This window comes from Vipera ursinii, assembly GCF_947247035.1.
Source record: "Vipera ursinii genome assembly, chromosome: 2".
Classification (NCBI taxonomy): Eukaryota; Metazoa; Chordata; class Lepidosauria; order Squamata; family Viperidae; genus Vipera; species Vipera ursinii.
This window is the reverse complement of record NC_139513.1, coordinates 283779640-283800550: the sequence shown is the minus strand read 5'-3', so window position 1 is coordinate 283800550 and position 20911 is coordinate 283779640. Positions and strand designations below refer to the sequence as shown.

General features: G+C 50.2%; 1 protein-coding gene across 1 annotated transcript; it reads left to right on the top strand.

Moving 5' to 3' along the window:
* Positions 1–5328: 5328 nt before the first annotated feature.
* On the top strand, positions 5329–7709 carry LOC310636091 (avidin-like; the record flags this gene model as incomplete). The annotated part of the gene is made up of 4 exons (XM_083355611.1): positions 5329–5430; positions 5967–6177; positions 6798–6918; positions 7676–7709. 4 exons carry the CDS (start codon positions 5329–5331, stop codon positions 7707–7709), a joined length of 468 nt encoding a protein of 155 aa, XP_083211737.1.
* Between the last annotated feature and the right edge of the window lie 13202 nt (positions 7710–20911).

The window sequence follows — 20911 nt, the reverse complement described above, 5'->3', positions numbered from 1 at the left end:
TGGCAAGAAGACTTTGCAGAGCCCTTGATGATGACCATGACATTAGAAGGCAGCAGGGGCGTTGTTGCGTGGGTACCCCCGGCCAAGTGTAGGTGGATCTCCTTCCTGCAGACTGATCTTTCCTGGCTGTGTGTGTGTGTGCTTCTCTTTCCTTCCAGGGCAAGGGGTTTGCTGCAGCCCTGTTGCAAATCTCTCTGCCAGGGTCCTGCCAGCCTGTCCAACTGCTCCCAGGACCTCTGGAGACTCGGGCACAGGTGTGCTATCCACTGGGAGGGGGCAGGGCTTTTCAACCAGTGGTGCAGGTACCACCTGTGGTACATTGGCACCTGGCAGGTGGTACGCGACCAACCTAGAAAAGTTGTAGCAGGGGAGGGGAATGAGCTGAACCAGGCAGGACTGCACAAGCCTGAACGAGAGACGGCTGGAGCTGTAGGGCTGTCAGGGCTCAGCAGAAGCGCCAGGATCAGCGCTTCTTCTGACCTGTCAGGGCTCAGCGGAAGTGCCAGGATCAGCGCCAGGCTCCAGCTGGAGCTCGGCGCTGATCCTGGCCCTTCTGCTGAGCCCAAAAGAAGCGCCAATCAGCTGGAATGTTGCAGCATTTCCAGGGTTTTATGATTTACATTCAGATGCTTGGCAACTGGTTCATATTTGTGACAGTCCCAGGGTTATGTGAAGTGACCAAAACCTGCTGCAACCACCCAGCAGAGGGAGGGGGGAATAAAAACCAAACACCCCCCCCCACCCCTGCTGCCAATCCTCAGTGGAAATGCTCACAACAATGAAAACCTCGGACAGGAGGAAGAGCGCCGCCAAGCGGGCAGGCAGGTGTCTTGCTCAGCTGTGGCTTGGGGGGCACTTTTTTCAGTGCCATTGTAACTTTGAACAGTCACTAAGCGAACTGTTATAAGTCGAGGACTACCTGTACTTCATCAGTTTTTTAATTTTTTCCTTTTTTGGGGGGGGTCAAGACACCATGCATGTTGCCATATCCTAAAAGTGGTACAATGGGTGAAAAGGTTGAAAAGCTCTGATCTAGCAGACCAGGCTAGGCTTGGGCAAGGGGGGAAACTGGCTGCGAAGGGCTGACGTTGCCTTCTTCCAAAAATATTTGAAGTTTGGCCAGTCCCACCTGTGAACAGTGGATGTTGCCCCAGAGTCTTGCTCTGCTACTTTTCCATGTGCCTGTAAACCTTTTTTGTGGTCTCGTGGGCTTAATCTTTCACCTGTGTTCATTCACACAAACGCAGAACGTGGAACTCCATGTCATTCTTGCCCTGTGCAGTCAGCATGCCTGCCCTGACCCCGCCATCATTCTGGGTGTTCGGGTGTGGCTGAGATGTGGTCCTTTGGCACCTGGGAGCAGGGGACCTGTGAAGGCCGGACCACGTGAGTGGTTCCAGAGGGGGCCCTAGCTGGGAGGGGAGGATCACTCAGCGATCCACCCAGGAGAGGAGCCGTTGCGTGCCTCCTGAAAAGCTTGGCAACAGGATTGGGCCCTGGGCACCCTGAAGGCTTCATGGCAAACGTGCTGCATCGCTCGGCCCCAGCCCCTAGGGCTTCAGCAGCCTACAGAGAGACCCACCTTCCTGGAAGGTCAGAAAAAGCCTCTGTGCTTCCCCACTTTTCCCAGGGGGAGGTGAAGCCTCCTGTTGTGGGGCTCCCTTCACCCCAAAGCGTGGCTCTTGCGACACTGCATTGCAGAGGATGAGGCCCTGGTTAGCAGCGCCCTCTGGAGGCTGAGGTGCGACCCCATGTGGTTGATCTTAATGCTGCACCACCTGGTGGGGAAAACCTCTGCTCCATCTGTGGGGTCTGGAACAGCCCCCCCCAGAGCGAGCCAAGGGGACCTACAGAATGTGACACTTCCCCTCCCGCTGCCATTGCCCAAAGGCTGACCTCATGCAAGATGCCACCTTGCCTGCACCCAGCCCTGCCCAGCTGCCAGGAACCCCAGCACTGGGCAGGAAGGAGACTGCTGGAGCAGCACCCATTTCTGCATTGCCAATGGAAAGTGCCTTGCCAAGACTCCCTGCTGCTGCTGCAGAGCCCAGGGGAGCGGGGGGGGGGGGAAGCGAAGCCTGGGTGGTCTTACTGCTTCCCAGGCTGGGGGGGGGAAGCTCCAGGGCCTATAAGCCCCCACCCCAGAGGAGATGCCCTCAATAATTAAGGGAAATGACATTCTTGCTGGTGGCCATTGTGGCTGCCTGGTCAAGTCAAGCCCAGGCGCCAGGTACTTGGGCAAAGGCAAGTGTGTTTTTGGCAAAGGGACCAAGCTGGAGAGAAAGCCATTTGGTGGCCACGGTTTGAAGGCGTCTCTTCAAAGCAGCAGTGCAGGAGTCCCCCATCCAGAGAGCAAAAGAGTCCCAGGTCAGTCCTGCAGCCAGCTGGCCAGTGCTTGGCCCAAGAGTAGGAGGAGGGGGCGCATTGGCTCCCCCCTTCTGAAAATGAAACCAATGCCTGGAGGAGGAAAATGGGGACTGCAGAAGTGCTGTGAAACCGCAGCCAGACACCACCACCACACCTGGCAAAGGACAGCTTGGAGCTAAGGGGAGGGGGATTGGGGGCCATGTCACTTGTGTGCTATAGAAGGGGAAGGGGAAGGCCACAGCCTGGTCTCCCTGGTGGGGGGAGAAAGTGGGGAGAGTGCCCAGTGCATACTGCATCGTTTGTCTGCCTGCAAAGGAACTTCTGTTGCATCCCCAAGATGACTTGGGGGAGGCAGAGTAGGGTCACTGCAGGCTCCTCCTGGGGGCTGCGTGGCAACTTCTTCCAGGCTCCCAGGACGGGCCGTCTCGGACGTCCTGGCCCTTGCTTGAACTGCAGCCAAGGCACTAGTGGCTCCATACGATTGCCAGACTGTATGAAGATTACCAAGAACATCTTGCTTTCCAAAATCTCACTGACACTAAAAGTAAACACCTGAATAAATAAAGGAAGCCTCCCCCTCCCCCAGCGATGCTCAACACAATTCTCACTGCCACTTTGGGTTGGTTGTTGCTCTCTGAGCTTATTGGTTATTTTCTTGCAGACATTTCCAAAGAACCTCTAAAACCAGCCCCAACCAACACCCACAGGGCAAGATACTACCACAGGGGTCTTTAAACTTGGCCCTTGTAGGACTTGTGGACTTCAACTCCCAGAATTCCTCAGCCAGCATGCCTGGCTAAGGAATTCTGGGAGTTGAAGTCCACAAGTCCTACAAGGGCCAAGTTTGAAGACCCCCTGCACTACAACAGGGGTCCTCAACCTTGGCAACTTTAAGACTTGTGGACTTCAACTCCCAGAATTCCTCAGCCAGCAAAGCTTGAAGTCCACAAGTCTTAAAAGTTGCCAAGGTTGAGGACCCCTGCACTACAATATTAAAGTGAGAGGAAACCCTACTCCTTACTGGCACTGATGAAATTATCTAGTCGGGTCATGAACACACACACACACACACGCGCGCGCGCTTACCTGTCGGAGGATATGAGCTGTTTTAAATGCCCTTGTAAGAAGACAACCTTCGCAGCAAGCAGAAGCGCCTCACCCCCTACCCCCACCCCCCAAGTGGCGACAGGGAGGCGTCTCAGCCTGGAACTTCTGGCCCAGAAAGCCAAAATATTTTTGTTCGCTGACCCGATCTCAAGGATGGTTTGTCTTTATGCCGACCTAGTAGGAAGGGATGATGATGATGAAAAGAAGGTCACAGAGATAGGCTGATTTAAAACATTGCAATCTGCCTTGGGCTCCCCCCCCCTTGGATGAAAATGAAACCAACGCCCGGAAGGGGAAAACCGGGCCGAAGGTGTTTGAGCAGGGGTCTTCAAACTTGGCCCTTTTATGACTTGCGGACTTCAACTCCCAGAATTCCTCAGCCAGGCATGCTGGCTGAGGAATTCTGGGAATTGAAGTCCACAAATCATAAAAGGCCGCTCAACAAAGCCTCCGAGCCCCCCTGGCGGGGGGTTTCACTGCAAGTGCTGCATTGTTGCTTATCTGCACGTAAAGTAACTTCTGCTGCGTTCCCTCTCTCCACCCCTCACCCCCCCCCGTGCGATTCGCTCGCTTCAAGAGAGCCAGGGTTGGGCCACGATGGGCACGGTAGGGTCCCGAGGCTGTGTGGCCCTTGCGCCCAGAGGCTCGTTCCGCGGATCAGCTTCTCCCGGAGATCAACCTGGCCTGAAGGGGCATGGGTTGGGTTTTTATGTCATTTTTAATATCTGTATTTATTGTTTTTAGCTGGGCATATGTTTAATTTTCTTTTAACTTTTGTATTTTTGTATTTTTTATATATCTGCCCTGTTCACCACCCTGAGTCCTTCGGGAGAAGGGCGGTATATAAATAAAATTATTATTATTATTATTATTATTATTATTATTATTATTATTATTATTATTATTATTATTATTATTATTATTTATTCGCTGCTCGGGATCGGTCCCCCTCTCTGAATGGTGCTCATCTCCTCATCTGGGCGCCGTCGTTCCCGCAGAGCGAGCGAAGTAGCCAGCGCGGGGTGTGGGGGTCCCGCCGCCGCTCCTCTGCCTTCCGAGGCTGGGCGGGCGGCGGAGCGAGCGAAACTTCAGGGGGAGCTCCAGGAAACGGCCGAGGCGACTCGACCCTCTCCCCCATTCTTTGTACGAGTTCGGGACCTTTTTTGGAGAAATGGCAAGGCGCCCCCGACCCCCGCTTCTTCTCCCCAGGCGGACTGCAGTAGGTTTTTTTTTTAAATTCCATTTATATCCCGCCCTTCTCCGAAGACTCAGGGCGGCTTACAAGCTTAGCAGTAGCCTTCATTCTATGTATATGCCTGCTTATTAGGGCTTTCACCACCCCACCCCCCAAGCGGCATTATTACAAAGTCAGCTTGATTGCCCCCAACAATCTGGGTCCTCACTTGCTTCCCTTCGGACCCCACCAGGCAGGCCAAGGAGTAACTCGGGCAACGATGTGCGGGCTGGAAGGGGGGAGCGCGGGGGGTGGGGGGCGGCTGGCTTAACGCGGAGCGAAATCGCTGAGCGAAGCAGCCCGATCCTTCGCCAGTTTTCTCCAGAAGCTGAGAAAGATTTTCCGGCAGCAAACCAAGAAAAGAAAAAAAAAAGGCCTGGAGACCCTCAGGATGGCCTTCGTGGTCTGCCCCCCCTTGCTGCCGAAGTGCTGCTCAGCGCTCCCAGAAGGCCAGCGATTTCGCAGAAGCGTCCGAGCCCTCGGCCGCGGATCCTGCCCCCCCTCCCAGCCGCGCGGGATGGAAGGAGGCGGCAATTCGGGGTGGGGAGAGCCGGTGCGAGCGGGGCTTTATAAGGGGCGTCCCGCTTGGGGCTGGCACGTCTAGATTCCTGGAGACCACCATGGCGATGGGCCTGGCAGCTCTGGGGCTCCTCGCTTGCCTGCTCGGCTGCTCCGGCACCTTTGCCAAACCCCCAAATTCGGAGCGAGCCGCCAAGGTCAGATCCGGGGTAGCGGGCAGAGGGTCCCAGCCACCCCGGGAAAACTCCTTGCCACCAGCCTCTGCTCGGGTGGGCGGCAGGAGCAGCCGGTGCGAGTCGGCGGGCTGCGCAGAGGGTGCCGCTTCCTCGGGGTTGATCGCACCCGGTGCCGTCGCGCTGAGCGCCAGAAGCCCTGGGTCCCCGACGGACGGACGGACGGACGGACGCCCGCCCAGCGTTTCCTCCTCCGTGCTCGGCCGCGACACCGGCAGCTTGCCGTCGGAGCTAGCGCTCTCGCTCGCTGCGCAGATGGCAGAGCGATTCGCCCGCGGGGTGTCGTCCCGGACGCGGTCTGGCAGGCGCCTCGACCGACGGACTTGGGGATGGCCGCCTTTGCCAGCCCCACCCGGCGTGGGCATCCCCGGGGGACGGGCACCTGGGAGGAGCGGGTGTTTTCAGATCCCCCGGAGAAAATGGATCCCGTCTCTCTCTACCTGTTGGACAGCTGGGCTTGGCTAGCGCGGTGACTCGCTTTCCTCCCCCCTCCCGCTCTCCTTTAGTGTGCCCTGACTGGCAACTGGGTGAGCGACCAGGGCTCCAAGATGGTCATCTCCGACAGCAATAATGCTGGGATGTTCAGCGGCTCCTACCTGACGGCCATGGCTGCCACCGACAACACCATCCGGCCCTCCCCTCTGCAGGGCATTCAGCACCAGGTGGAGGAGCGGGGCCAGCCCACCTTTGGCTTCACCGTCAACTGGAGCTTTGCTGGTAGAGCTACTCGCTATTTGGGGTGGAAGAACGGGGAGGAGGGAATCTAGTGGATCTCCCCTTCCTTAGATCTGCTTCTTGCAGGTTCTTTTACTGAATGTCCCCACCACCACCATTAGCTAGAGCTGCCCATAAGATTCCTTCAGCCTCCGGGTACCACTGGCCTGGAATAAACCATTGGGAGGTTTATTATTTATTTATTTATTTATTTATTTATTTATTTATTTATTTATTTATTTATTTATTAATGGGACTTATATCCCACCCTGTCTCCCGAAGGACTCAGGGCGGCTAACAACAATAACATACAATAAATACAGAAATTAAGATAAAATTAAAATTAAAGGCCTCTGTACAATACATTAAAATTAAAAATTAAAATAAATTAAAAATTAAGAGTTAAAAATTGTAAACATAATTGCAGAAAGCTGGATAAAAGCCAGTCCCGTGGAGTTGGGGTGTGTGTGTGTGGGGGGGAGAGATCGGTGCCGGCGGGATCCCGCTTGGATGTGCCGGAGGCTGCAGGCTGCCCTCCAGTACCGGTTGATCTATGGAACACCTCCCCCCCCCTTCCCAAGTGCATTACCTGCCGGTGAGTCTCTGGCTGATTCCTCCCTCAGACTCCACGACCGTCTTTGTGGGCCAGTGTTTCCTAGATGAGGACGGAGAGGAGCAGCTGAAGACAACCTGGCTGCTCCGTGCGGAGGTGGGATCCGTGGCAGAGGAATGGGGGGCGACCAGGTAAGGAAAAGCAGGGGCTGAACTGCTGTGCCCCCTAACTGGAAGGGCCCTGGGCACCTCTCCTTTTCTCTCTCTTTCCTCCCCCCCCCGCCAAGTGGCTCTTGAAAGGACACCCCAACGGTTTCCCCCTCTCTGGGATCTTTCTGCACCCAGGGCTGAGCAGCTCCTGCGGGAGAAGCTGGAGACTCCGTTTCTCCCACTTCCCCCACAAAGAAACACAGCAAAGCTTTTGATGAGGTTCCCCAGGTCCCTCTCACTGAGAAGTGTGGTTTGGGTGGCACCACAGTCTGGGATTGCCCACAGCTGGCAACCCTCAGAGTTGGCATTAATGGCTCTACTCAAATTGGAGAGCAGTAGACCAGCACAGCCCCACATTTGTATGGGGCAAAGAGGCCACCTGGGTGCCTTCCCTGAGCTCAAGGCCTGCAGCTCTGCTGCTCCCCACCAAAGAGGCCCCCTTTGCCGCCACCTGGATGGAGCTGCTTCAAGAGAGGTCCCCAAAGCCCCAGGAGGCTTCACCCAGCCTGTTGTGGGTCAGTGTCCTTCCCCTCATCAGACGTGGCCTGCAATGCATGGCCAGGGACCTACCTGGCCCTGGCCACCCCTGAGAAACAGCAGCATCCATTTCCTTTACCCCTCCCCCTTTCCATTCTCACATGAGTGGGTGGGAGGAGGGAATTGGATGCTCAGCCTGGGGAGGGGACATCAATCATGCCACCATGATTTTTGACATTTTCCTCCCTCTGCTTCATTGCAGGGTTGGCACGGACACCTTCTACCGCACCAAATGAGAGAGTGAAGAGAACCAGCCTTCCGCGGTTTCTGCCTTTGGGGGGAAATGGGGGGGGCTGGGGGGGCCCTTTCTACCTCACCCATCAGATGCTTTTCTCCAATAAAATGTTTGCCTGAGCAGCATCAGCCTTCCTGATCTTTCAGAAGCTCCCTGGGTGCCAGTCTGCAGGTTTCCAGAAGAGGCTGGGTAGGACCCTCACCTGGAAGGGGGGGGGCTCAAAGCTAACTCTGGGGTTCAAGGCCTTTTCTGGTATTTTCCCCCTTATTTTGTCTTGGCTTCTCCCTGGGGGGAGACTGTTTTCTGCATGCAGACAGGCTTGATTTGAGGAGCCCTCAGAAAATGGGGGTGTAAGGGAGGTTATTCTCTGGTCTCTCTTGTCTTTAAATGTCTATGAAGATTCTTAGTCATCCAAGTCATAGTTGTCCCAAAGATGCTTTTTCATGAGGCAACTGGACTTTCTTGTTTTTCCTTTGAAGAAATTTCGCTTCTAATCAAAGAAGCTTTTCCAGCTCTGACTGGATGGAGGGGAATGGAAGGGTTTATACTCCTTGCAGACAGCTGGTCATTTGCATTCTTTTTGAGTGTCATTGAGGCCACCTGGAGGTTTATCTGTGTCCTCAGGGTCACCTGAATAATGCAAATGAGTGTGGAGCCTTCTTGGAACTGTTGAAAGGACTGTGTTGTAGACTGGAGATAGATGTCGTATCTCTCCCCCTCTGTTGAGAGACATTTTGGACAGAGCACCACCGCTTTGAAAGGGGGGGTCAAAGAGGCCATCTATGTCAAAACTGAACAGCCATCTCTCAACAGAGGTGGGTGGGAATACGTCCACAAGGCACTTGGAAGTTTCCCAAACAAGATAAGTACACAACACAAGACAATTCATTAGGCAAGAAAAGTCCAGGGTTCACAAGGCACGATCCAAAGTCTAGGCATGGTGTCAATCCAAAGCAAGGCAGGATTCATAATGACCAGGAAAAAGCCAAATAGGAAATGCATTGGTCCCAGCATCGCCTCCATCCATCTGCTGTGCTAAATAGCCAGCTTCTGGTGCAAGCCATCAAGAAGGGCGAGGCTTTCTCCTCATGAGTAATCTGGCTGACCTTCTCTGCTCCTGCCTTTTCTCTGCCCTATGTGTTCTTGGATCAGGTGCAGAAGGCACTTCCTCTTCCTCATTGCTGACAGCTGCAGCTGCATGCTTTCCCCACCTGAAGCCTCAGGGCTGTCCTGCTGCAGCTGTGCTTCAGCCAATCCTCTCAAACCGTTCCATTGACCAACTCCCCTCCAGATGTGCCTGGGACTGGTTCATCCTCCTGTTGTTTAAAATATAAATTATTGCAGCCTTTTTCTTATTTTCTTCTTGTGATAACACAGGAGCATAAATACCTGACAGTGGTTTGTTAAAAGAATTGTAGTTTAATATACAATATGAAACAACAATGTTCAGGGAGCAATATACAGAATGCAAGATAGTCAGTTATATTCAAATGGTTGAAGTGAGCAAACAGGTCCAACTGCTATTCTCCTCAGACAGTCTCTTAAAGAAATACTACCCCCAAATACTCTGATGACTCATTATCTATATATCACTTCTGCCGGTCAGCTACTAAATCATAATTACCTTGACACTCCTTCCATTTAGAGCTGAACGGCTGCTAGTCTGAATGCCTTTACCCAATTATGATGCTTGTCTGAACTCAAAGGCTTCGTTAATATATCAGCCAAATTATTTTCAGAATGGAAATGCTTTAACTCCATTAGTTTATTCTTTATTGCCTCTCTTGCATTGCAATATTCGTTATCTATATGTTTACTCCTGCTTCCGATGCGTCCTCCTGTTGCCATTGTTATACATGTAACATTATCTTCCCATACTGCAGGGGTGTCAAACTGACGGCCCACGGGCCGGATGCATCATAGCGAAACCGCACCCACCCCATTTTTTGCCAGCAATGGCAAAAAAGTTGCGATATGTCAGATCACGTGACATTGTGAGTTTGACACCCCTGTTGTGATTCAGGGTCAGCCTGTGGGTTCGGCAGTTGGGTCGGACGACTCAGAGGAGGAGGGGGGTGTTGAAGACCTTGCTGAGGGGTTTGAAGATCTTGCTGATGAGAGCCCTCAGCCAGGCCCCTCCCACTTGGTCACCACGGAGACCAAGCTGTGTGAGCCTGACAGCGTGGATGAAGATGACCCACAGCTGGCCCTGTTCAAGGACGCCCGACGCAGGAGGCAGTCAATTAGGAGTAAACAGAGGAAGGCAATGGGGCTCCTCGGAAGGAGGCAGAGAGAAGCCATGCCCTGAACTCTATATAAGGGGAATGTGTGGGAGGGCTGGTTTGCTGAAGGCAACCGCTTGGATAGTTCCTGTTTCTTAAAGCTCCTGTTTCTTGGTTTGTCTTGTTCCATTTGTTTTTGTTGCAATAAATTTGGCAGGCGTAATTCCAGCCTCTTGCCTTCTTGTAAAAGGGGTTGTCCCTGCCTTTTCTGCAGGGCCGGTAGCAGGCTGGTACAGAACAACCCCTGCCCTACTGCTATAGCCCCTTTTTTTCAATATTTACATCTTTTAGTAGTTGTACATACCAGGTTAACTCCAAACAGGCCTCTGACAATGCTATAAATTCAGCCTCTGCAGTTGAAAGTGCCACTGATGTTTGTTTTCTAGATTTCCATCCAGTTATATTGCTGGCAAATAATATTACAAAACCTGTGTTTGATTTTCTATCGTTCATATCGTTTGCCCAGTCACTATCACATAGCATTGTATCAATAGGTTATTAGATGATCTTTGTTGTGATTCAGGATCAGCCTGTGGATCCGGCAGCCGGCTCGGATGACTCGGATGACTCAGACGAGGGGGAGGAGGAGGGTGTTGAAGACGAACTTGCTGATGATGGCTTGGAGGCTTCGCAGAGCCCCCAGCCAGGCCCCTCTTCTCAGCTGCGCGAGCCCGACAGTGCAGATGAAGAGGACCCACAGCTGGCCCTGTTCAAGGACGCCCGACGCAGGAGGCAGACCAGTAGAAGCAAGCAGAGAAAGGCTGTGGGACTCTTCAGAAGGAGGCACAGGGAGGTCACGCCCTGAACTCTAATAAAGGGAGTGTTTGGGGAAGGGCTGGTTGCTGAAAGCAACCGCTCCGTTTGAGGATCAAAGTTCCGGTATCTTGTTTCATGTTTTGTTGCTTGTTTGTGTAATAAATCTTGGCAGACGTTTTCCAGCCTCAGACGCTCTCCAGCCTCTGCCGTTTGTACAGGGGTTGCCTTTCTGCAAGGCCGGTAGCAGGCTGGTACAGAACAGTTTGCTTTCAGCCTCCCACCCCTTACAACTATTATGGAGCAGCTTCGTGCCGAGAATGCTCAGCTCACTCAGCAACTCACTTTGCTGGCAGCTCAGGTGGCTCAACTGCAAGCACAGGTTCATGCTGCACCCCCACCCAGGAGAAAATGCCAGGTAGCAATGCCGGACAAATTTACAGGTATTCCTGAACTGTTTCCTGCTTTCCTGGGACAATGCCAGCTCTTTATCAGCGTGAGAGCAGCTGATTTCCCCACTGACCAGGATAAGGTGGGGTTTGTGTTAAGCCTTCTTTCGGGGGATGCAGCTCGTTGGGGCACGCCTCTGCTGGCTCAACCTAGCCCATTGTTGGACAACTTTGTGGGGTTTTGTGACCATATGCGTCTAATGTACGAGGACCCAATTAAGACGCAGACTGCCACCCGACGCCTGAAAGCTCTGAGGCAGGGTCAACGCCCCCTACAGGCCTATATCAGCGACTTCCGGCTGCTTAGCCAGGATTCCGCCTGGAATGAGGCTGCGCTCGTGGATGCCTTCCAGGATGGATTGTCGGAGGAGATGTTGGATGAGCTGGCCCGTGTGGACATTCCCTCAGACCTGAATGGGCTGATCCATCTTTGCCTGCGGATCGATGCTCGGTTGCAGCAGCGAAAGAGTCGCCGTGCCACCCCACAGACCCCTGCCGCCCCTGTTGTGCGTGAGCCCCCAGTCCAAAGGGAGGAGCCAATGGAGCTGGGTGCCGCCAGGTCTCGTCTATTGGTGACGGAAATGAACAGACGACGATCGGGGGGGTTGTGTTTTTACTGTGGGGACCCTGGACATTTGGCTGCTTCTTGCCCAAAGAAGCGTCAGCGGGCATCAGTGACCAAGCCTGCCCCGAGAAAGTCCCCTACTTTGCTGTTGGGAAACGCCCCGAGCCCGATCTAGACGGTGTGATAGATTGGGCGTCCCACAACAACAACACCGAGCGACGCCGTTCCGATGGTGCCTGTGAACCTCCACGGCATTTGATTTTGGAGGCACGTCTGATCCTTCCTGGCAAGCCAGAGGGGATTCCAGTCCATGCCTTAATTGACTCTGGGGCTACCACAAACTTTATGGACTCAGCCTTTGTGGCCAAATGGGCTGTTCCCCAGTGTCCGGTGGATCCGCCCATGTTAGTGGAGACTATCGATGGTTGAGTGCTCCTGTCCGGGCCTATTACGGCCGCCACGCAACCAGTATGTATGGCCATCAGTTCCCATGTGGAGGCCATCCAGTTCTACATCACTTCGGATCTGCACTTCCCCGTGGTCTTGGGACTGGCGTGGCTCCGGGCGCATGATCCACAGATCTATTGGTCTCAGAACTTGGTCACCTTCCCAAGCTTGCAGTGCGTGGACCACTCCCGCCATATCTGTGCCGGCCAGGTGGAGGGTTCCCCAGGGGTTTCCTTGCCTCCCGAACTGTCCGACTTTGCTGATGTGTTCAGCGAGTCAGAGGCGGATCAATTACCCCCGCACAGGCCCTATGACTGCTCCATTGACTTAGTCCCTGATGCGCCTCTCCCAGTGGGGCGTTTGTACTCCATGTCGGAGCCCGAGTTGGCTGCATTGCGGGACTTCCTGAAGAAGAATTTGGCTCGCGGTTTCATCCGGCCCTCGTCCTCGCCAGTGTCTGCACCCGTGCTCTTCGTCAAAAAGAAGTCGGGCGAGTTACGGCTTTGCTGCGACTACCGGAAAGTCAACGCCATCACGGTGCGCAACCGTTACCCGCTGCCCCTCATCCCCGAGCTCTTGGACTGACTCCGGGAGGCTAAGATCTTCACAAAACTGGACCTGCGTGGAGCTTATAACCTCGTCAGGGTTCGGCCGGGTGATGAGTGGAAGACGGCGTTTGGTACTCGCTATGGACATTTTGAGTACACGGTGATGCCGTTTGGTCTGACCAATGCCCCCGCTGTGTTTCAGCATTTTATGAACGACATCTTCCGAGATCTGCTGGACCAGTTTGTCGTGATCTATTTGGACGACATCCTGATTTACTCCCCGTCGCGTGAAATGCATCATCAGCATCTCCGTCAGGTCCTGCAGCGACTCCGAGATCATCGGCTGTTTGCCAAGTTGGAGAAGTGCCAATTCTACCAGGTGACCATCGATTTCCTGGGTCACCGCATTTCTCCTGAGGGCATCGCCATGGAGCCGAGTAAAGTTGAGTCGTTGCAGAGTTGGCAACCCCCGCGTCGCGTGAAGGATGTTCAGCAACTTCTTGGATTTGCCAACTACTATCGAACATTCATCCCTGGCTTTGCTGCCTTGACAGCCCCCCTTACCCGGCTCTTGCAGAAGAAGACTCGGTTCCAGTGGAACGCACCAGAACAACAGGCGTTCCAGGCTTTGAAGGAAGCCTTCATGAAGGAGCCCATCTTGAAGCATCCTGACCCGCAACGGCCGTTTGTCGTGGAGGCGGACGCCTCCGACATTGCCATTGGGGCAGTGTTACTCCAGGCAACGACGCCCAGCGGTACCCTTTTCCCTTGCGCGTATCACTCCCGAAAGCTGAACCCCTCGGAGCGCAACTATACCATCTGGGAGAAGGAGCTGCTGGCCATCAAAGCGGCGTTCGAGGCCTGGAGGCATCATTTGGAGGGGGCGCGGCATCAAATCGAGGTCCGGACAGACCACAAGAATCTGGAAAGCCTGCAGACCGCTCGGAATTTGAACCAACGCCAGATCCAGTGGTCTCTTTTCTTTGCGAGGTTTGACTTCCGGGTTCGGTACATACCAAGCGGGCACAATCAGAGAGCGGATGCTCTGTCCAGGAAGCCCGAATATACCTGAGTGGAAGACAAGCTTCTGCCCAGGACAGTGATCCCCGTCGAGTCTTTTGCTGCGGTGCGGGAGCCAGTTGATATATGGGCTCGGATCCGGGAGGCACAGCAGCAGGAGGCGTGGGTGGCTCAGCGGAAGGAAGAGGTGGGGCCAGATTCGCCTTGGTCGGTCACGGATGGACTTTTGTATTATCGTGACCGGCTCTATGTTCCGGGAGGGCCACTCAGGGGACTCGTCCTCAGCCAGTGTCATGATAACCCGGCTGCGGGGCATTTTGGCCTGTTCAAGACTCTGAACCTGGTTGTTGTGACTCAGGGTCAGCCTGTGGGTCCAACAGCCGGCTCCGATGTATCGGAGGACTCAGATGTGGGGGAGGAGGGAAACGAACCGGCTGATGATGATTTGGAGACTTTGCAGAGTCCTCAGCCGGGAACCTCTGCTCAGCTGTGTGAGCCCGAGAGTGCGGAGGATGATGACCCACAGCTGGCCCTGTTCAAGGACGCCCGACGCAGGAGGCAGTCGAGCAGGGACAAACAAAGAAAGGCTATGGGACTCCTCGGGAGGAGGCACAGGGAGACCACGCCCTGAGCTCTCTATAAAAGGAGTGTTTGGGGAGGGGCTGGTTGCTGAAAGCAACTCTTTTGCTTGAGAAGATTAGCTCTTGTGTGTTTACTATTAAATCTTGGCAGAAGCCTTTTAGCCTTGGACGCTTTCCAGTCTCTTCTTTTGAAATAGGGGTTGAGAGAAGAGGGCTGGTTCAGAACAGTTTGCTTTCAGCCACCCACCCCTTATTACTACGATGGAGCAGCTTCTTGCCGAAAATGCCCAGCTCAACCAGCAACTCACCTTGCTGGCCACTCAGGTGGCACAACTGCAGGCTCAGGTACATGCTGCCCCCCCACCCAGGAGGAAATGTCAGATAGCTATGCCGGATAAATTTGCTGGTAATCCAGAACTGTTTCCTGCCTTCCTGGGACAATGCCAGCTTTATATCAGCGTGAGAGCAGCTGATTTCCCCACTGACCGAGATAAGGTGGGATTTGTGTTGAGCCTTCTGTCGGGAGATGCAGCTCGTTGGGGCACGCCTCTGTTGGCACAGCCTAGCCCTTTGTTGGATAACTTTGGGGGGTTTTGTGACCATATGCGCCTAATGTACGAGGACCCGATTAAGGCGCAGACTGCCACCCGACGCCTGAAAGCTTTGAGGCAGGGTCAGCGCCCTCTACAGGCCTATATCAGCGATTTCCGGCTGCTTAGCCAGGATTCCGCCTGGAATGAGGCTGCGCTCGTGGATGCCTTTCAGGATGGCTTGTCAGAGGAGATGTTGGATGAGCTGGCCCGCGTGGACATTCCCTCAGACCTGAATGGGCTGATCCATCTTTGTCTGCGGATCGATGCCCGGCTGCAGCAGCGTAAGAGTCGCCGTGCCACCCCACAGACCCCTGCCGCCCCTGTTGTGCGTGAGCCCCCAGTCCAGAGGGAGGAGCCAATGGAGCTGCGTGCCGCCAGGTCCCGTCTATCGGTGACGGAAATGGACAGACGACGATCGGAGGGGTTGTGTTTTTACTGTGGGGACCCTGGACATTTGGCTGCTTCTTGCCCGAAGAAGCGTCAGCGGGCGTCAGTGACCAAGCCTGCCCCGAGAAAGTCCCCCGCTTTGCTATCGGGAAACGGCCCGAGCCCGATCTAGATGGTGTGAAAGATCGGGCGACCCACAACAACCACACCGAGCGACGCCGTTCCGATGGTGCCTGTGAACCTCCACGGCATTTGATTTTGGAGGCACGTCTGATCCTTCCTGGCAAGCCAGAGGGGATTCCGGTCCATGCCTTAATTGACTCTGGGGCTACCACTAACTTTATGGATTCGGCCTTTGTGGCCAAATGGGCTGTTCCCCAGTGTCCAGTGGATCCGCCCATGCTTGTGGAGACCATCGATGGTCGAGTGCTCCTGTCCGGGCCTATCACGGCCGCCACGCAACCCGTGTGTATGGCCATCAGTACCCATGTGGAGGCCATTCAGTTCTACGTCACTTCGGATCTGCACTTTCCCGTGGTCTTGGGACTGGCGTGGCTCCGGGCGCATGATCCACAGATCTATTGGTCTCAGAACTTGGTCACCTTCCCAAGTTTGCAGTGCGTGGACCACACCCGCCATATCTGTGCCGGCCAGGTGGAGGGTTCCCCAGGGGTTTCCTTGCCTCCCGAACTGTCCGACTTTTTTTTTTTTTTTTAAATTTTTTTATTAAATTTATTATTTAAAAACATTGGACACAGTACCAGCGAGCTGACAAACCTTTTTGTCTACAATGTTTAAATATATATATATATACATGTATATATGTACATCAAAAATACACTTAAATACACTTAGATTACAAATCGGTGAAATACCACAATATTTAAAACAGTGAGCTAGTCTGTAAAACCTAATAGAGACCTTTCTTTTTATCCATCCAAAGATACAATTTGTTCCAAATTCTATAATAGTCTGATTGATCTTTATTCTTTAATTCCAAAGTTAATTTGTCCATTTCAGCGCAATCCCAAATTTTCCTAATAACCTCTTTTTGTCCTGGGATCTCATTCTTTTTCCATTTTTGCGCAAATGATATTCTAGCTGCTGTGATAATATGGATCGTTACGTATAGCACATCTTTAGGATATTTCTCTTTCGTGATTCCCAACAAGAAAAGTTCTGGACTAAACTCCAGATCTTGTTTCAATATTTCTTTCAGCCAAATCCAAATCATTCTCCAAAATTTTTGTGTTTTACTGCAAGACCACCACGTGTGGAAGTATGTGCCTATCTCTTCAGAACACTTCCAACATTTGGGAGATGCTGTTGTGTACATTTTTGCTAAGCGGGCTGGGGGAAGGTGCCATCGGTAAAACATTTTAAATAAATTTTCTTTATACGATGAGGCCAGTGTTATCCTATTATTCCTATCCCAAATTGTTTGCCAAGTATCTAGGTCGATGTTATGTCCTAAATTGTTAGCCCAGATCAACATGGGGTCTTTCACTTGCTCTTCAAACAGCTTATATCCCAAAAGTAATTTATAAAAATTCCTTATTTGTTTAGAGTCCGGTCCCAATAATATTTTGTCCAATGCTGTTTCAGAGGTATATATCCCCCATTCATTTTTATCCTTCCTAAATCTCGATTGGATTTGTAAGTAGGCCCACCAATCGAGTTTTATACCTTGTAATTCTAGTTCATTCCTAAGTTTCAATTCCCCCTCCTCATTCAGAATATCCTTGTATGAGATTATGTTACCCAAATCAAACAGATTTGGGTAAACTATCGCTTCAAGGGTGGATAGCCAGACCGGTATTTTGGTGTAATTGTGAGATCTAATTTTTTTCCAAGTATTGAGTAGCGCTTGCCTGATCCGGTGTCTTTGAAAATGCGAGAAAAGACCTTGTTTCTCCGTCCATAGGAAGGCATGCCAGCCATATTGCAAATCGTGACCCTCTAAAGTTAATAGTCTTCTATTTCTCAAGATTACCCATTCTCTAATCCAGCTCAGGGCCGCGGCGTGGTAATATAATTCCCAGTCTGGCAATCCAAAACCCCCATTTTCCTTCGTGTCTTGTAAATATTTCAATTTAATTCTTGGTTTTTTCCCCTGCCAAATAAAATTTAGTGATAATTTATCCAAATTTCGAAAAAATTTAGAGTCGAGTTGAATTGGGATATTCTGAAACAGAAACAGGATTTTAGGCAGAATATTCATCTTAATGACAGCGATTCTTCCCAATAATGAGAGTTTTAGGTTTCCCCATCTTTCCAGGTCACCTTTTATTTGATTCACTACACTATCATAATTATCCTTTTTGAGTGAAGTGCATCTAGCCGTAATGTTAATCCCTAAATATTTTATTTTCTTGACTATTTCTATATCCGTGATTTCGGCCAGATTACCTTTTTGTTTATTGGTCATATTTTTAGCAATCATCTTGGTCTTATTTCTATTTATTCGCAGTCCGGCAACCTCACCATATTTAGATAATTCTTCCAATAGCTTTGGTCCCGTCTGACATGGATCCTCCATAATAAAAACTAGATCGTCCGCGAAAGCTTGCAATTTAAAGGTTTCCTTTTTAATGGTTAATCCTTTTATCTTTGGGTCGTTTCTTATAGTTCTCGTTAATACTTCAAGAGTCAATATAAACAGCAACGGTGATAAGGGGCAGCCTTGCCGTGTTCCCTTTTGAATTTGAAACTTGCTAGATGCTTCCCCATTAATAATTATTTTTGCTTCCTGATTGTCATAAATTGCCCTAATTATATTTATAAATTTTTCTCCCATATTCATAAAGCTAAGCTGTTGGCACAAAAAAGACCATTTAACATTGTCAAATGCCTTTTGGGCGTCTAAGAAAAGTAATGCCATCTGTTGTTCGCTATGTAATTCATAGTACTCCAATGTATCTAATATTATTCTAATGTTGTGCTTAGTGTGTCTCTTAGCGAGAAAACCATTTTGATCTGCGTGTATGAAATCATTCAGAAATCGTTTCAATCGTTCCGCTATAATTGATGTAAATATCTTGTAGTCCGAGTTAAGAAGTGATATGGGTCTGTAATTTTGGATTAATGTATGGTCTGTGTCATCTTTCGGAATAAGGGTTATGTTTGCCTCTAGCCAGGATTTAGGCGTCCTTGCGCCTTCTAATACTGCGTTAAATACCTCCACTAGGGGTTGAGCTAGGATATTTTGTAATTCTTTATAAATCTCTGATGGAAGACCGTCGGGTCCCGATGCTTTATTATTCTTTTGTGCATTAATAGCTTTTATCACCTCAGATAGTCGAATTTCCTCGTTTAACATATTTCTGGTATCTTCTGTGACCTTAGGTAGTTTGGCTCTTTGAAAATATTCCTCCATTTTCTCCACACTTGCCTGGCTATCTTCTTTATATAAACGTTCATAAAATTCCTGGGCTATAATTTTTTTTTTTTCCTCCTGGTGGAATATTCTCCCTTCCTCATCTCGTAGTTCGTGAATCCAGTTTTTCCCCTTTTGTTTTCCCAATTTGTATGCGAGCCACCGGCCCGGTTTATTTGCATTTTCAAAAAAATTTTGTTTCGTGTTTCTCAATTGTTGTGCCAATTTCTCTTTGTCTAGAATGTTAAGTTTGTGTTTAATCAGATCCATAGATTGCTTGATATTCTCTTTTTGTGGATCTTGTTGGAGTGTAACTTCTAAGCTCTTATATTCCTCTTCTAATCTTTCCCGTTGTTGTCTTTTCCCCTTATTTTTATATACCATATATGCCCTCGCTACCCCTCTCATCACAGCCTTAGCTGTATCCCAATTGTTTTGTACTGAGGTGTCTATAGCTTTATTTTCCTTAAAGAAAAAACTTAGTTCTCTCTCCATCTTAGATTTGAATTCGTCTTCTTTTAAAATTGCTCTTTGAAGCGTCCATCTGGATATTTTTTTGGAACCTTTCCAGATAAGTTTAATAGGATTGTGATCTGCCCAAGTACCTGTCGCTATATGTACCTCATCTATTTCTGAACTAATTTCTTTCGTCATCCACACCATGTCTATTCTAGACCATGAGTTATGTCGGTTGGAGTAATATGTATATTGTCTAGCCTTACGATTTCTTTCCCTCCAGACATCTTGGATATTTAGTTCCTCAGCCAAGTTAAGAAAAGATCTCGGTAGAGTTCTTCTCTTCTTTTTCCTAAGCGTCTTTCCCATATAATCCAAATTTATATCTAGGATAGCATTAAAATCTCCTATTAAACAAATCTCCTCATAATCAATGCTACATATCTTATTGTGAAGTGTTTTGAAAAATTGTTCTTGGTTATGGTTTGGGGCATATATCTCTACCATCATGACCTTCCTGTGATTTATTATAACCTCGACTATCAGTATTCTACCCTCTTTATCGTTATAAATTAGTTTTGCAGTCAATTTTGGGTTTACATATAGTGCCACTCCTCTCTTTTTCTTGTGTCGGTCTAAGGAAACGAATAGGTTCCCTATTCTTGGTTGTACTAACAAATATTTTTGTTGTTCCTTTATATGGACTTCTTGTATTGCCACGATATCCAATTGTTGGTGAATAAGCCTATTAAAAAATTTCCGCCTTTTCACTGGCGAATTCAATCCATTAATATTCACAGACATAATACTACACTCACCTCCCTTCATCTTACTTATTTCTGGTTTTTGTGGATCTCGTGATTCGGGGCTCTCTCTCTTCCTTGTCTCTAGTTCCATGTTTCTCTGTTAACTCACCGGATTTGTTCCTTCTATCCTCTGTAGCTAAGATCTTCCCATCCATTGCCACACGTATTGTATCTCTTTCTCTTACCTCCCTTCCATCTTGATCTTCTAAATCTACTTCCTCTTGGCTATGGAAGTGGCGTTTGTAAAAATCTTCTGCCTTCTCTATCGTGTCCAGTCTATGCCTTCTATCCTGCCACGTAACAAGAATACCCTCTGGAGTTAGCCATCTAAAGTTTACATTTTCTCTTATTAGTTTGGATGTTAAGAATTGATAGCCGCGTCTCAGATCCCTCATCCTTTTAGGTATCTGTTTAAGGATGGTGATTGGTTGGCCCCGAAATTCTAATGGTTCCTCTCTAGATCTATGCAGAAGCTCATCCCGAATTGATTTTTTAACTAACCTTACATGTACTTCTTTTGGGAGGTTGTGCCTTCTCGCATAATTAGTTTGGACCCTGTATGTTTCATCAATTTCCGCCAGCATTTCCTCCTTCCCTACACCGAGTGCCTTTGCCATCAGTTCTGCCATCATGACCAACAGATCTTCCCCTCTTTTTTCTTGAACATTCTGGAAGCGTAGATAATGAGCAGCCTTTTCTGCTTCCAGAAAAATGACTGTTGTTTCTAATTCCTTATTAGCCTGAAGGAGTGTTTCATTTAAATCATCTACTCTCTTTTCCTCTTTTTCCATATCTTGAAGTCTTTGTTCATTTTTGACTAATTGCTGTTGAATCCCTTCAAATTTATCATCTATCGCTTGGATTTTCCCCTTTAATTCACCAGTGTCGTTTCTTATTTGGCCTATTTCTCTCTTCATCTCCTCGTGGTTTTTGGCCATTG